This window comes from Ursus arctos, unplaced genomic scaffold, assembly GCF_023065955.2.
Source record: "Ursus arctos isolate Adak ecotype North America unplaced genomic scaffold, UrsArc2.0 scaffold_10, whole genome shotgun sequence".
Lineage (NCBI taxonomy): Eukaryota > Metazoa > Chordata > Mammalia > Carnivora > Ursidae > Ursus > Ursus arctos.
The window spans coordinates 10,470,779-10,485,087 of record NW_026622764.1 but is presented as its reverse complement, the minus strand read 5'-3'; the positions used below and the strand labels follow the sequence as shown (position 1 = coordinate 10,485,087).

At 44.0% G+C, this 14,309-nt stretch overlaps 2 protein-coding genes across 13 annotated transcripts in view; one reads left to right on the top strand and one right to left on the bottom strand.

Moving 5' to 3' along the window:
- GGACT (gamma-glutamylamine cyclotransferase) overlaps positions 1–14,309 on the bottom strand; it is a 184,341-nt gene that overhangs the window by 111,318 nt on the left and 58,714 nt on the right. For 2 of the 4 annotated variants that reach the window (XR_008957595.1, XR_008957591.1), the window contains exon 3: positions 1–14,309. This exon is cut by the window's left edge and continues 28,279 nt beyond it. The exons of the other annotated variants lie outside the window; for them this stretch is intronic. The gene's annotated coding sequence lies outside the window, so the exon portion shown is untranslated. 4 annotated transcript variants of the gene reach the window in all.
- Positions 1–14,309, top strand: part of PCCA (propionyl-CoA carboxylase subunit alpha) — a 391,229-nt gene that overhangs the window by 367,453 nt on the left and 9,467 nt on the right. For 5 of the 9 annotated variants that reach the window (XM_026493544.4, XM_057307311.1, XM_057307329.1 and 2 more), the window contains one exon: positions 9,206–9,346. The exons of 1 other annotated variant lie outside the window; for it this stretch is intronic. In XM_026493544.4, coding sequence (XP_026349329.1) covers positions 9,206–9,346 — 141 coding nt within the window. Of the gene's footprint in view, positions 1–1,843; positions 5,983–9,205; positions 9,347–14,309 lie in introns of those variants that run through there. 3 more of the 9 variants (XM_044381922.3, XM_057307335.1, XM_057307326.1) reach the window with 3 other exon arrangements.

Here is a 14,309-nt window from a genome sequence, read left to right as displayed (position 1 = left end):
CAGCCATTGTTGGGTTGTGGAGGAGAGGAAAACTTTCCCTTCTCTCCTCTTAGATTTCAGCGCCTGCAGCCTTGCAAATCAAACTGACGAAAGGCAGAATAACAAGACAAAAAAATAGATTATATTTTGTACTTCTACATGGGAGTTCCCAAAGAAATGTGACTTAAGAAGGCATTTAGAATTTGGAACTGTATACTATTTCAATACGGGACAATACAGTGTGGAGACAAAGGAAAGGGGGTTGGGGACTTCTGGGCGTGGGGGTAAGTTGTGGGAAGATAACTAGGAAATGTATGATAAATATTTTTTTTTAGTGAGGTTCATTATGCAGATAAGAGCCTTCTCAGGTGATAAGAATAGTTCAGGAGTACTTCTCTTCCTTGTATGGGGGAGAAAGACACCTGCTTTCAGACAGGAGGGGGAGGGCAGAGAACTAACTGCTTTTAGCTTAAAACAATCCTTGCACCAAAGGGGCATATTTTGGAGTGTCGTGCTATGATCTTCTATAGTTTTCTGCTTTCATCTTCTTGGCCAGCAGTTTACTACACAGTCGTATCATCTGTAGTCTTGTTTGCCTTGATATTTTAGTTTCAAATTTCTGTCTGATACAAGCTGACATTTTGACTTCTTAGATTCTGAGTTTCTTTAGTGAATTTGTGGTAGTAAAAATATTTCGTCATTAAAAAAAATCCTTATAAAGCCAAAAGTGCATTGGCCCACTCCCCTCAGGCCTCTGGTGTTCCATCTCAGGACTAAAGAACTTAGAAGGGAAGGCCAAGCTCCCCATATTTTTTCCCCGGAGTTCTATGGACAACATTACTTTAACTTGAGATGAGCAAAGAACAATTCAAATAGAAGAGGAAATAGAGGGGTGAGGGACCATAGCAAAATAGTACGCTTCCCTACCTATGTGCTTATTTACATAATTGTGTTTTTATAACATTTCCTGTACTTTTCTGTAAGCTGATGCTGCCCTAATTATAGATTTTCAAGAGAACACTTCATTGTACCCCAAATTATATAGTGCTTTAAAAAGGTACCTTCTTACTGGTTTACCAAATACCTTATAAATGCGTAATTACGTAAAACAATTCAGAGTACAGAATAGAAACAGCCTGTACTGTTCACAGATGTCGGTATTGTCCCGTAATTGAGTACAAGCCTTTCAAAGATCTATAGTATTTTTTCTCGTATAAGAAAGAAAGAAATGACTCATAGTCATAATGTGTCGCAGAGACTCGTGATCAAACAAAACGCACGTGTTCTGTTTTGTGAGTTCTGCATAGTGCATTGCCAATGGACTTTCCTTTGTGGACGGGAAAGTGCCACTTATTCCAGCAAATGACCTTGGTGGCATACGGACCTGCTTGTTAGACGGCTTATGGGCACCTGGGTGAAGCCAAGGCTGGGCTCCTTTATCGTGGCCCGCCTGCACATGGCGTCCCCGCTGCACTGGGCACTGGGGAAGGCCCCCCTTTCACAGACTCAGTCCTTGAGGAAGCCGCTGGCCTGCCCCGCAGCCTGGGAGCGGGCTGGTTTCCTTCTGTACCGTAGCTCTTTTTCTTTTCCATCAGTCCTGATTCTATCTTGAGACACCAGTGATTCAAATTACGGGGAAGGTAACCTCAGTGGAACACAACTGAGGAAATAGGATTTATTAAGTACTGGGTTTAGTGTTTAATTTTCAGTTTCATTTTCAGCACTATTGTGAACAAAGAAAAGTTACTTATCTTAGGGTGTTAGAATTGGAAGGACTTGTGTTTCTGATGAAAAAACGAAATTGAAAAAAAAATAAGGTTACGTTTTGTGTTATTGACAGTTGTCCCCATATTTTTCTCTTCAGAGGGAATTGTCTTTTGGGAAGAAGCTGGAGCTATGCAGAAACTTACTCATTCCCTCAAAGGTTTTGCTATTAGCCTTAAGATAGTTCTTTTCTCTAAGGAAACCTCTTTTTTAGCAAGAATTTCGAAAGATGAGTTGCGGAAGTGGGCTTCATGTATTTTTATTGTTTTTCCTCCCACCTCTGTTTTTGTGATTCTTGCCTCAAAAACTGTCCTTAATGAGATCTTTGCACCACTTGGCTCCTTGTGGCACATTGATCCGTCCAGTGAAAGACTGAAGTTCAAGAACCAACTTAGCCGCAAAAGAATAAAACCTGGAGTAGAGCTTGATTCATAACCGTAAGCGGGCCGGTGTTGAAAGTGGTGCATTATGTCACTGCCACATATTGCCATTATCAATTATGTGTCATTAAACAGCTAACATAGCTGAATGATTTACGTTGTGTTTAACTGCCTTTTTCAATTAAAGGGAGCAAATGCCGGGGAACTGGGTCACAATATCAGAAACCATATATTTTCTCCTGTTAACACCAGCGTCACAAGCTCGCAAGCGCGGGCTGTGTTGGTGTTTTGCTGCGGGCTGTACTGCTCTGGTTTAAATGGTCCAAACAAGTGATTAATGACTGGGAGCAGGCCCTTACACTGCTTCCAGATCTTTTCGTCAGTGCCCTTCCATTTACGTCCCCTAGCTGCACGGGCGGGAGGTGTTACTTCAGGGTAGATAATACTATTTATCTTGCTGACATTTGTTTCCATTTCAAGGACCCTTGATGTTTCTTTATATACGTATACGTGTTGTGTGTGTGTATTTATTTAAGTATTGTATAAAGTACTCGAAATAATATAGTAAATATTATTTAGCATCATGACCTAAGCCTTAAGCTGTTGACTCGGCAGTTGCAGGACAGGTGTTGCTGATAGGTCAAGACTACTTGGTCCAGGAAAAGGCTGCCTAACACCCACCAATGAAGCTCTAGACTTTTTTCTCCAAGTTTCAGTGGTGATAACTGGAACCAGACATTCCTAGTTTCTTGGGACGTTGTTTTATTGTCTTGCAAGTTATTATGGTATTTGGATTTCACCAGGCTAAGCTACACACAGTATTTCTCGAAAGTGCATTTGCAATAGATGGAGAGATTAACTGTTACTCTGAAGTTGAGAATTTGAACTATTAACTGACCCACTGTATTTGCTCTCTGTGTAAAAGTTTGTTGTAACAGTGCTAATTACTAAGCAGCTGGGTTTGTGAAAAAGTGCACAGCAGTAATTTGCACCTTACTGTTGCTTTGCTATGAAAAAAATCGTGAACACATAACACAGGGTGCATGCACTTGATTGATAAAACTTCCAAAAAGCATGTTTTTCTGTGGATTCTTTAACAGTGTGACTTTTCGAGTTCATTTTTACCCTAATAAGAGCTGTTGAGTGCTGATTGGGACATTTTAAAAAAGAGAAGGGTAGCGTTCAATATAATAAGACTGGTGCTTTTAAATTGTGACGTGCTTTTGTTTATTATGTTTTGGTAGTTTTAGGGGGAAGAACAAGAAGAAAGATTTCCTTTCTAATCCCTTACTGCCCATACAAAAGCATGAACTGGAGTAGTCTGATTTCAGTGTTTGGCTATGGTTGTTAAAATCATTGTTTCAGGGGCGGATCATAAATGGTTCTGCTGGATTCACATCCCGAATAAATCCTTCTACATAAGTGGAGTCCATAACAGACCTGGACCTGTAGAGTTTTGTGTTCGGTTTTGTTTTGGTCTGTAAGAACAACTCCTAATCTTGGGAAAGAATTTCTTTTTGCCCTGTGGATGGGTCAGAAACATCTGCTTCAGGTAGTTTACAAGTGTTCCTTATTAACCCGCGAGCCCAAAACCCAGATAGGGAGATCTGACTTTGAAAACGGCACAGCCCATGTTTTTGTAAGTATATATTCAGATTAATTCCACATACCTCTTATTTGGATTTCTGGCAGCCAGGAACTTTTAAAAGAAACGGGTGTTTCCAAAAAGGAATGTGAAAAATTAAATTTTCTCTCCTAGCACAAGAGTTTTTCTATACTTTTAAGAAATCCTGCTCATGGGCAGAAAGGAAAGTTTTCAAAGGAACCTCATCTCCATATGGTTTTACTCGATAATCCTTTATCCAACATCTTCAGCCCTCATTCCTTTGCTTTCTTGCCTGTGGCTACATTTCTATCTCTGCATCAATTAGCACAGTGATTTATACAACAAGCAAGCAGTTTAGAGGTAATGGTACACAATTAACATCTCATTCCACCATAAAGGGTATGCTAAATACCCCAGTCATTGCTTTCTCTGCCTGGAATTGAAATAAGTGTTTGTCCTAATTCATATGCTATCTGATGTGAAGTGGGCCTGCTTTGTACTGCACTACACCATTAATCTAATTATAGATAGCTGCAAATGAAGTGCTGTCTGAGCTGGGAGAGTGAAGAAAATAGCCTTTTGTCATTTAGCCTGACTCTGTGAAGCAGGATCACACTTTACGGGGCAATACTGCAAAATGGAAATCTCCATAATATTGCTGCCTGTTGCATCTTTTCTAATTGCCACAGCATTGTAAACACAACTGGGCGCTGATATAAATAGAGCTGTAGATTTGCTGTCATGTGAGTTGTCGGAGAGAGTCCTCTGAGTGCTGTTGGATTAAATGATGCGTCCTGATTGACAGCTACCTTGAGACTGTGCGGATGGAGTTGTCACAGCGCTCGGCTAACAGGCCGCTCCGGTCGCCGCCACGGTGCAGATGCTGTTCCATTCACCTTCTCGGCCGGGGGCGCCCCTCCCAGAGAAGGGCAGCTCCGGGCCCTAATTCTCCATGTTGCCTGGAGAGTTCGGTTGCTTTGGCTTTGCTGGGCCCCACGCTGAAGTAGAAGGGGAATGCGTTTTGCACGGCAGCGAACCCTTGCTATGTTTGGCCCCCAGTGTGAACGGTGTAGCCCGCGAAGAACTTAGGGGGGAAAAAAGTTGAATTAATATTCTAATTCCACCTCAGTGTTTTTAGAGACGTGCCATGTTTTGCAGCGAGTCGTTTCTGTCACTTGAAGAACATTGACAATTGCTCTCCAGCTCAGACTTAGGAGAGTAGACTCTCGGGGGTGTATTTGAGTGCTAGCGCTCGCTGCCACGCTGTGGAAATGAAGACACAGTTGAATGTGGGGGTCCCTGGGGGTCGGGAGGTGGAAAACTTTGAAGAAGAAGAGAGCCTGTGTCCGAAGAAATGCATTGCCACCCGACTTGGCGAGGGTCCATCTACAGGATGTGGCCAGCGTTTCAGGATCTTAAGGGATCGATGTCAAATAACTCCTGGTAAAGTTCATCATTTACCCGTGACTGAGATGGCCCACAGTTGCCAGGCAAAAACACGAGCAGTCCTGCAACTGTACATCAACGGTACAACCATCTCGTTTTGGAAGAACGACATAGAAATGGGAACCAGAGGTGAACTGCTTGAAGAGGAAACCACACCTGAAAAAATACGTAAGACAAACTGCGAGCACTCCTCTCGCAAGGAGCCCACAGGCCTCGGGAATCAGAAGTGCGAGCACGTGGGATGTGTCAAGTCGCTGGAGATCGGGAGGCCTCAGAGACGCGAGGATGTAAACTCCCTGGGGAGATGCAGAGGCCAGCAGCAGGGTGTTCTGTGGGACCACCTGAGTGGAGCGTGTCAGCAGCGTGGGCTGCTCTCTTGTCCGTGGCACACGGAGCCGTGTATGTGCGTGTGCCTGGCACCAGTGGGCAGGCCCATTTGCAGGGTGTTTTCCTTAACCTATCTGATCAAAAAGCGTATATTCCTCCCAAACTGTGACCGCTCCCTCCTTCTACCCCAACTCGGACAGCTCTCTGTCCCCCACCTTTCCCCCCTTTTGTCAGGTCCCATGTTAAGAGCTGCATGTTAATTTTTAAAACAATTCCATAGGGGCGCCTGGGTGGCACAGCGGTTAAGCGTCTGCCTTCGGCTCAGGGCGTGATCCCGGCGTTCTGGGATCGAGCCCCACATCAGGCTCCTCCGCTATGAGCCTGCTTCTTCCTCTCCCACTCCCCCTGCTTGTGTTCCCTCTCTCGCTGGCTGTCTCTATCGAATAAATAAATAAAATCTTTAAAAAAAAATAAATAAAACAATTCCATTGTGTTCCTTTTAATCGTCCATCTCCCGCAGTTTTTGTCCTGATCCTTTTATGTCTGGTGTGATTCCCTTCTCTTTCTTCCTTTTGAACTTGTTGGGAGAAATTTTTCTTGTTAGACATGGTTTCACGTTGTGGACACTATACAGTTGATTTACTTAGAGACCCTGGCTGGGGTCATTAGATAGCACCTCGTTTCTTCCCATTATTATCCTGCACGGAGTCCTGGAGAGCACCTGTTCTCAGCGCTCGCTTACACCGTGAGCTGTGTTTTTCAAGGACTTGATCGTTGGACTGTGGGTTAGGAGCAGCCCCCTAAAGCCACAGTGAGGCTGCATCTGCTCAGGAACGCAGAGCGAGTCCACCTCAGGCCCCGGCACCGAGCAGCTTCTGCTCCCTCATGACCTTGCAGGGTGAGGACCCTTCTGGCCTCTGAGAGGATTGTACTTCCCTGTCCTGTCAACTAACCTTTAAAATCTTGGACTCCCACCCCCAAAACATCAGGTTTGTGGTTTACGTGCTTGCAAACAGTAACAACTTAAAATCGAACCTCTCCAGGGAAGTTTTTGCAGAACCCATTAGGAATAGTTAAATGCCTAGAGTCAAACCCCAGCTCTGTGCACATCCTAGGGCATTTTCCTGAATTCCCTCAGCTAGTTGGCTGCTCTGCCCCAGCCCCCTAAGAATTCAGAAAAACCAATAAATAGAGTTTTGATCATAAGCTTTGAAAGCCCTAGTGTACACTCTTAAATGACTTCTTTTCTGGGGGCATCAAAAAGCTCTTCTGGTTCTCACCAGGCAGTTCATTCTGCTGGGCCCAGATGCCGCACCCGCTCGGCTCCCTTGCCGGCCGGCGCCCCGTGTGCCGCTGCGTGGGCCAGCCCAGAGCCAGGACGTTGTTTTAAGAGGCGTGTTTGTGTGGGCACGCTGAAGGGGTCAGGACAACATCAAAGGTAATCTTAAAAAGAGAACCTTCTTGCTGCCTCCTCTTTTTATATTCAGAAAGGGCCTTTCTTAGCCAACTATTTGCACCGAGGGCTCTCCTGAGGCGTTTACCCCGTTGTTATTTTTCACTTGTGATTACAATAAGTCGCTTATCCCCAAACAGATTTAAGAACAATAAACAAATACAAAAGGAAAAGGAACATCTCATCAATAACAAAGCCTGCATCTAAAGGCGTTGAGTTTTGTGACGGTTTTACATCTCTTTCCAAGCAAAGCAGGAGTCCCACGGAGAAAGGAATTCAAAAGATATGAAAATTATAAAAATAGTAAAAGGATCCAGTTTTAGGCAGGATCTTGTAATTTCTGGGGAGAAATGGAGCTGGGTACAATCTTAGCTCTTTATTTATATTAAGGCTTGTTTGTGATATAGCTAAAATTAGTTTTTAAGCCTATCCACTGTGGTGAAACGTGATAAATCATATTATCCTCAGTGCAGAAAGATACTTTCCCTGAATTTCGACTTCACATTTTGAAGTCAAATGGTACGAGAAACAGGGAAAAAATTCGATCTGGGTGCTGCACCAAAGCTGGACAGCTGGGCCCCATGCTGGCCAGTCACATGGAGGGAGCGATGGAGGGCGCAGGCAGCTGGAGAAGTGGATTTCCTGTGGACTCGCCTCCTCCTCCTTGCGATGTTGGATTTTCTTTTCTAAGGCAGAGGGAGCGCAGATACGAAAACCGTGCAATTTGGTACAATTATATTCTCCCTTCTTTCGCTGTCCACCACCTCCCCCATAGTTTAATGAAGGACTTTGAGGTACAATTCATTGTTGATAAATAGTCCCTCGGCCCAGAATGTTTATTAGACTGACAGCAGAATGCACTCTCCTTGCTTTTCCCTTGCCACTTATGACTCAGATGAATTTTAATAGGAGCAAAAAGCTTTTATTTGCACTGTAATTTCACTTAAGGATCATATCCTTCAGAAACTGGCAGACACTTGTATGTCTTGATTGCAAAACACACACTCAGGAGTAAAGAAACATGCAAAAGATGTTATTAGTCAACCTGTCACAGCGGCAAATCTGCTCCTCCTGGCACCCTCCCCCACCCCTTTAGAATAGGCCCTGGGAAGAGCAGGCTTGGAGATGGCCCCCATCCCTGCCCAGAATGAAAGGGTGAGTTCTGTTTTGCTTTCGCATCCCTGCCATCCTGATGCCCGCAGGAGGCTTTGAGTTACGGCAGCTTTTTTCCCAACAAAATGGAGCCGCCTCAATGCTGCGTGTGTCTTACCCCAGGGAGACGCCATCTGGTAGGAATCCAGAAATCTTCAGGTGGTGGTTTCAGCTTCCCTGAGCAACACCTCCTCAAACCATTTCAGTTTGTTTCTTTTTGGACAGACCAAACTGTGGCTCCTGTATTTGTCACAGAAATGGGGAGGCTTTTTTCCTGCTGGGCAGAAATTCTCTTTTATTAGAAATGTTCTGTTTGAGCTCCCTTGAATGTGCTTCTAATTGTTTGAGAGCCACCTACGAAAGGTTCCGTTGAAATACTTGCTTGTGCACAACATTTATTTCAGAGGTTTTAAAATCTTGGTGTTATTGTCTCTCAGGGCAGAAGATACTCGCTCTGTATCATCTTAATCCACCCTAACCGTCCTGGCACCTCGGAAAGGCTACCTCACGTTCTGCCTGAAAAGAAAGCTTTTTCAGTAGTGAATATAGCATAGTGTGTCTCTAGAAAAAATTTGAATTTTAAATATTATTTTGCCCCAAACGAACACTGAAACCCTTTGTCTTAACTTCTTGGTGGCACAGCCGCTCTGGAGGGCAGTGGGAGGCGTGAGACAGCAATCTGCTGCCATCTGCTGGCGGGTGCTCGCAGCGCCGCCCCTCTCCCTCTGGCTGACCCGCCAGCTCGTGGGATTCCTGTTCGTTGGGGGGTTATAAACGGTGAAGGGACTACAAGGAAGATTCTCACTGTTTTCTTTAAAAAGTTTTGAGATATTTCTCATAATGAGACAGGGTGACTACTATTTACCACCGATTAGTTACTGGAGTCGTTCTCATTTCAAGAAATTTCTTAAATAACTAGCTTACAACATGTGCCTGAAACAAATGATGATATGTACTTATTTTTAAGTACAATAATTCAAAACCATTTGACTTCAAAGATGTTATCATTTACATTTCAGAGCTAGAAACAGATTCAGCATGAATGCCACATTTGAGGAAAAGTTCTTCATTTAAACTTATTTTTTCCCCCCCCTTAAGTATCAGGTGCATGTCTTAACCAAACTGGCTGCAGAACTGAACAAATTTATGCTGGAGAAAGTGGCCGAGGACACAAGCAGTGTCCTGCGCTCCCCAATGCCCGGCGTGGTGGTGGCGGTGTCTGTCAAGCCTGGAGACATGGTAAGGACTGTGCCTGTGTGTGGGACGGGGCGGACTGAGGCGTGATCGGGCTCTGTGCAGCTCTTTCTTGACTCATACTACCCCCGCGGAACAGCAAGATAGCTTTTGTGCATTCTCTGTCCAACTGTTGCACATTTAAACTGGGTCAGTGACAATATCTCTTGAGTGCCTCCCCTCCCAATGACCTGGGGCTAGAATAGAAATAAGGCCAGATTCATTCTGTTAATTGGCAAATTTAGTATTGTGGAAGCATTTTATTTCAACTTTCTATGTACTTTCTAGCTTTCTGGGCTTTGAGCATCCTTGAAGAACTGATACCAAGAAATAGCCCTTTGATGGGAAACTTTCTGTATGACTTCTGGAGTAAATGGGAAGGGAACTAAGGAAAGTTAATTCCGTAAACCGTGTAGTACCCCAGCCCTTCCGTAACTTGATACATGTAACTTAGGATCACAGTTTGAAGCTCTTCGTCTTGACCTTGTGACACGAAGGCACAAATCAAAGCTATATTAATATTTCCTCACATGTTCAGTCTCATGATAACACGCTCTGGGCAGATTGGTGGGATACATGCATTTCATAGAGCATGGACAGAAATCTCTCTTGATTTGCAGCAAAAATTAAAAAAAACAAAGATGCAACCAGATTTCTAGGGGACATGTAAATACTAGCATTTTTATTTACGTGCTGGCAAACCATGGCCAAACACGATCATCCTTAGTGGATGGTATGGTGATTCCATTTTGTATCTCTGGTAAGTCACAGGAGTTTACACATTTTCCTAGTGAAGACACATTAAAACTGCCTTTGTATTTCTGTATTAACAGAAGTAAAATAATGTTGAGAAAAGCTCATGTAGTCGGCACTGGCTTCTAGAAAGATATTTACAATAAAAGAAAATTAAGAAAAAATGATCATTTTCAGTTGTTTAAATGATTAGCCCTGAAATTGGTAAGTGCGGTTGGAAAGATCACTTGGCAATTGCTTTTACCTGATGATATGGAAATGGAACTCTGCCTGCTTTTCTGGAAAAGCATAGAAGGCTCAGTAGCTATGAATTGTTACCTTTACTTGGATGGCATTGACATTCCTGGAAGAAAGTGCTCATTAAGGCTGTCTTTTTTTTTTTTTTTTTTTAAAGATTTTATTTATTTATTTGAGAGAGAGAATGAGAGAGAGTGAGCAAGCATGAGGGGGTGAAGGTCAAAGGGAGAATCAGACTCCCTGCTGAGCAAGGAGCCCAGTGCAGGACTCGATGCAGGACTCGATCCAGGACTCGATCCTGGGACACCAGGATCATGACCTAAGTAAGCTGAAGGCAGTCGCTTAACCAACTGAGCCACCCAGGCACTGTCTTAAGGGGGCACCTGGGAGGCTGAGTCGGTTAAGTGTCTGCTTTCAGCTCAGGTCGTGGTCTCAGGGTCCTGGGATTGAGCTCCACCTCCATGTCCTTGCTCAGGCACTGTCTTAAGGGGGCACCTGGGAGGCTGAGTCGGTTAAGTGTCTGCTTTCAGCTCAGGTCGTGGTCTCAGGGTCCTGGGATTGAGCCCCACCTCCATGTCCTTGCTCAGCAGGGAGTTTGCTTGAGGATTCTCTCTGTCCACCTCTGCCCCTCCTCCTGCACGTGCGTGCACACTTTCTCTCTCTTTTTCAAGTTTTTAAAATTTATTTATTTGACAGAGAGAGAGAGACAGCCAGCGAGAGAGGGAACACAAGCAGGGGGAGTGGGAGAGGAAGAAGCAGGCTCCCAGCGGAGGAGCCTGATGTGCGGCTCGATCCCTGGACCCTGGGATCACGCCCTGAGCGGAAGGCAGACACTTAATGACTGAGCCACCCAGGCGCCCCTCCCTTCTAAAATAAATAAATAAATCCTTTAAAAAAAAAAATGCCTACACTCACAACACTGCCTCATTAGAGCAGCCAGTGGAATCTTCTGGCAACTAGACACGTAGGTTGGTAAATAACGTGGTGGGTTATTTTGGGGGTTTTGGGTTTGTTTTTGTTTTTTTTCACTTTTCTTAAGCCTTTTCTAGAAACTACATAGGCTGCCATCCTGAGCTTGTCAGCCCTAATTGTGCAGCTTTAAATATAAAATGACATTTGCACTTAAAAAAAAATATAAGCGTGTAACCGAAATCCTTACTTTCCCAACACCTGAATCAAACCTGAAGGGAAGGCTGGAGGGGGCTCAGATTGCCATCTTGCACCTCCCTTGGCACCAGCCTCCCTCTAGCCGCTCCTGGGGCAGAGAACTGGGAGCATGCAGCCTCCTTGTTTCCGGCAACTGCTTTCTCCTGGTCTAGCTTCTCCAGACACCAGGAGGGTTTAGCCTTCATACTTTCCATTTCCTGGCTAATAATTTAATGCGGGAAGGCACGGCATTTAGTAAATTAGAACAATGTGGTATTAGTTGTCGGTTCATTGGGACGGCTCAGATATTGAAAGCCACCACCAGTAATTAAATGTGGGTATTCGAGAAGGGTTTAGTTTGAGAACTGTTAAAAATATGTTACTGTGGCGTAACGGGACCTCTATTTTATATAGTCCTTTAAAGTCAGATATGGGCGGTGCTCTCCTAGTGAATTGGCTCCTAAGGTCTGTGTTGCTCGCCTTACCCAGAAATGAATGCTCTTCGCACGCCGGTGCCTAGGCTGTTCAGGCCGAGCGCGCTCTAATTCTCTCCAGCTTCCCGTGCCACTTTTGGTCCCTGCACCACTTCCTTTCTTATTCTGTGCCTTTGTGTTTTGACAAAACATTGTTTTCTCTTGAGTTATTATTTGTGAAGTGTCCCAAACCGCTAATACCTTCACCAGATGCAGGGGGAGAAGTTTCATCGTGCCTCTTACAGCGGCTTCTATAATTAGATCTGCCTTGTGTAATTAAAACCCAAGAAACTCTCCTCTGACCAAAGGCACAGCATTTACTTGAGGCCATTATGAGAAAAGAAAGTAAGTTTTGTGGTTTTAAATTATTTTAGTACCGCGGGGCATGTTGTATGGTGCTTAGTACTAACAATAACTGAACCAAAGTTCTGCTTTTATCAGTAGAAAGATAATGGAATCAGTCCTCTCTGTATGTTTTCAAGGGAAACAGGACCTAAGAAACAAATGAGGGCCTACAACTATTCTCTTATTCTTTGAAATGGTTTTTTTTTTAAATAGTTTAAATTTCAGTAATCTGTAATTTTTATATTTAGGTTAAGTAAAACTTGGCAAATCTTAGAATGGTGGGCCTGGCAATAACGTGTTCCACAAAAGCATCACCTAAATGATAAATAATAAATCTGTTTTGTGAAATACACCGTCTTAACAGTTAAAAAACAAAAAACAAAACAAAAACCTCAGGGCAAAATGATATGGGGTGTCTGTTTAGAAGTAATAAATGCACCCAGCTTCCTGTGGGAAAGTCTTTCCCCTCCCTGAGCACAGAAGCTGTGTTTTTTTGGATTCACACAGCAATTTCTGATATTGTTCAGTGTCTGTTACATAGTATTTGACATTAAATGTGGCAGTAAAATCGTTTTTTAAATGATTGTACAATAGCCTTTTCGTACATGTGGGGAGGGGATTCTGGTCAATAAGCAGTCAAATGCATACAAGCAAACAAGCCCGATAATAAACAAAGTAGGAGTGGATTATGGAAAAGTCAAGAGTCACACATTTAATTCAGAAAACAGTTGATAGAATGACTTCGATATGCCTTTAGTCTGTTGGGTTTTTTGGTTGGTTTGTTTTTTTGTAATTCACCTTTCGAAAATACTTTCTCGACTGATTTTCATTTCAGTTGGAAAAATTCCTATATTTCTGTATATTTAGCACCATCATAAACTGAGGGTACTTTAACCAAAGACAGCATTTTTTGTAACTTGTCTTAATTTTTAAAATGTCTATCTTCATGATATTCTTGAACAAAAATATTAAAAACACATTCTCTTAGAATAACGGCAGAGTGTACTTGCCAGCTTTAGGCTGAGAGCTGCCGAAATGTCACACAATTTCCATTTTGACTCCGAAGTGTAAAATAAAGTCACTAGGGGCACAGTTGTTTCATCAGCCCTTTGATATCAGAAAGCACAAAATAAAAATAAAAAATAAGGCAACCCAAGGGGGAGGTGTTACTGTTGCGGTTAATCAGGATTTCTCAAGTTAGGTCCCAGTTCAGCAGACCTCTCAGATTTGTATCCGAAATACCCGTCTTACTCAGTACAGGAACAACTGTGACCTGAACCAGAAGCAGGCGGCGTCCCCATTGACATGTCTTTCTTTCGTAATTATCACGTGTGACTTACTAGTTTGCGAGCCCAGGTCGCATCATAGACTGGCACTAAGTACCTGTTGCTGCTTTGCTTCCACGTAGCCTGTTCAGTGTCGTAAGCCAGGCCTGGGAGGATTTGTGTGGGGCCAAGGGGGGGAAGGTCCACTGCATGATGGAACGGCCTTTTGAAGAAGGGGGAGTAGGTGTTCGGACTGCTGTTCTTATGCAAATGGTATCCTATAAAGTACACCCATGAGAACATAAAACTTGTAACCGTTAATAGGAGTATCACCCAGATTCACCCTGATGTCTGTCCTCCTTGCGTGTGCTCCTTCTGGGCTTCTGGGGGAAGCCTCCAAGCGGTGGGATGGCCGCTGAGCACGAGAGCCAGGAGCGCCGTTCCAGAGCCTGGTGTTCACACCGCCCCTTTGCCCCCAAACCCCCTGTAATGGAGCCCGCAGCCGACCTGGGGGAGTTTGCAAATAAACTTGGCAAGAGACCTCTGGTTTTCAGGTCTTGAAGAAACAGATTTGAAGCCTCCTTTGCTCTTATTCTCGATGAGAAGCGTTGGAATGGTCGCTCCTGACCTGTTTGTCTGGCAGGGACTTGGTGTGTCCTTTGGCCCAGGATCCATGACTGCATCTTCCCCGGCTGAGGACCTGGCCCGGTGGATCCATTTTCCAGTTTCTGGATACCTTGATTTACAATC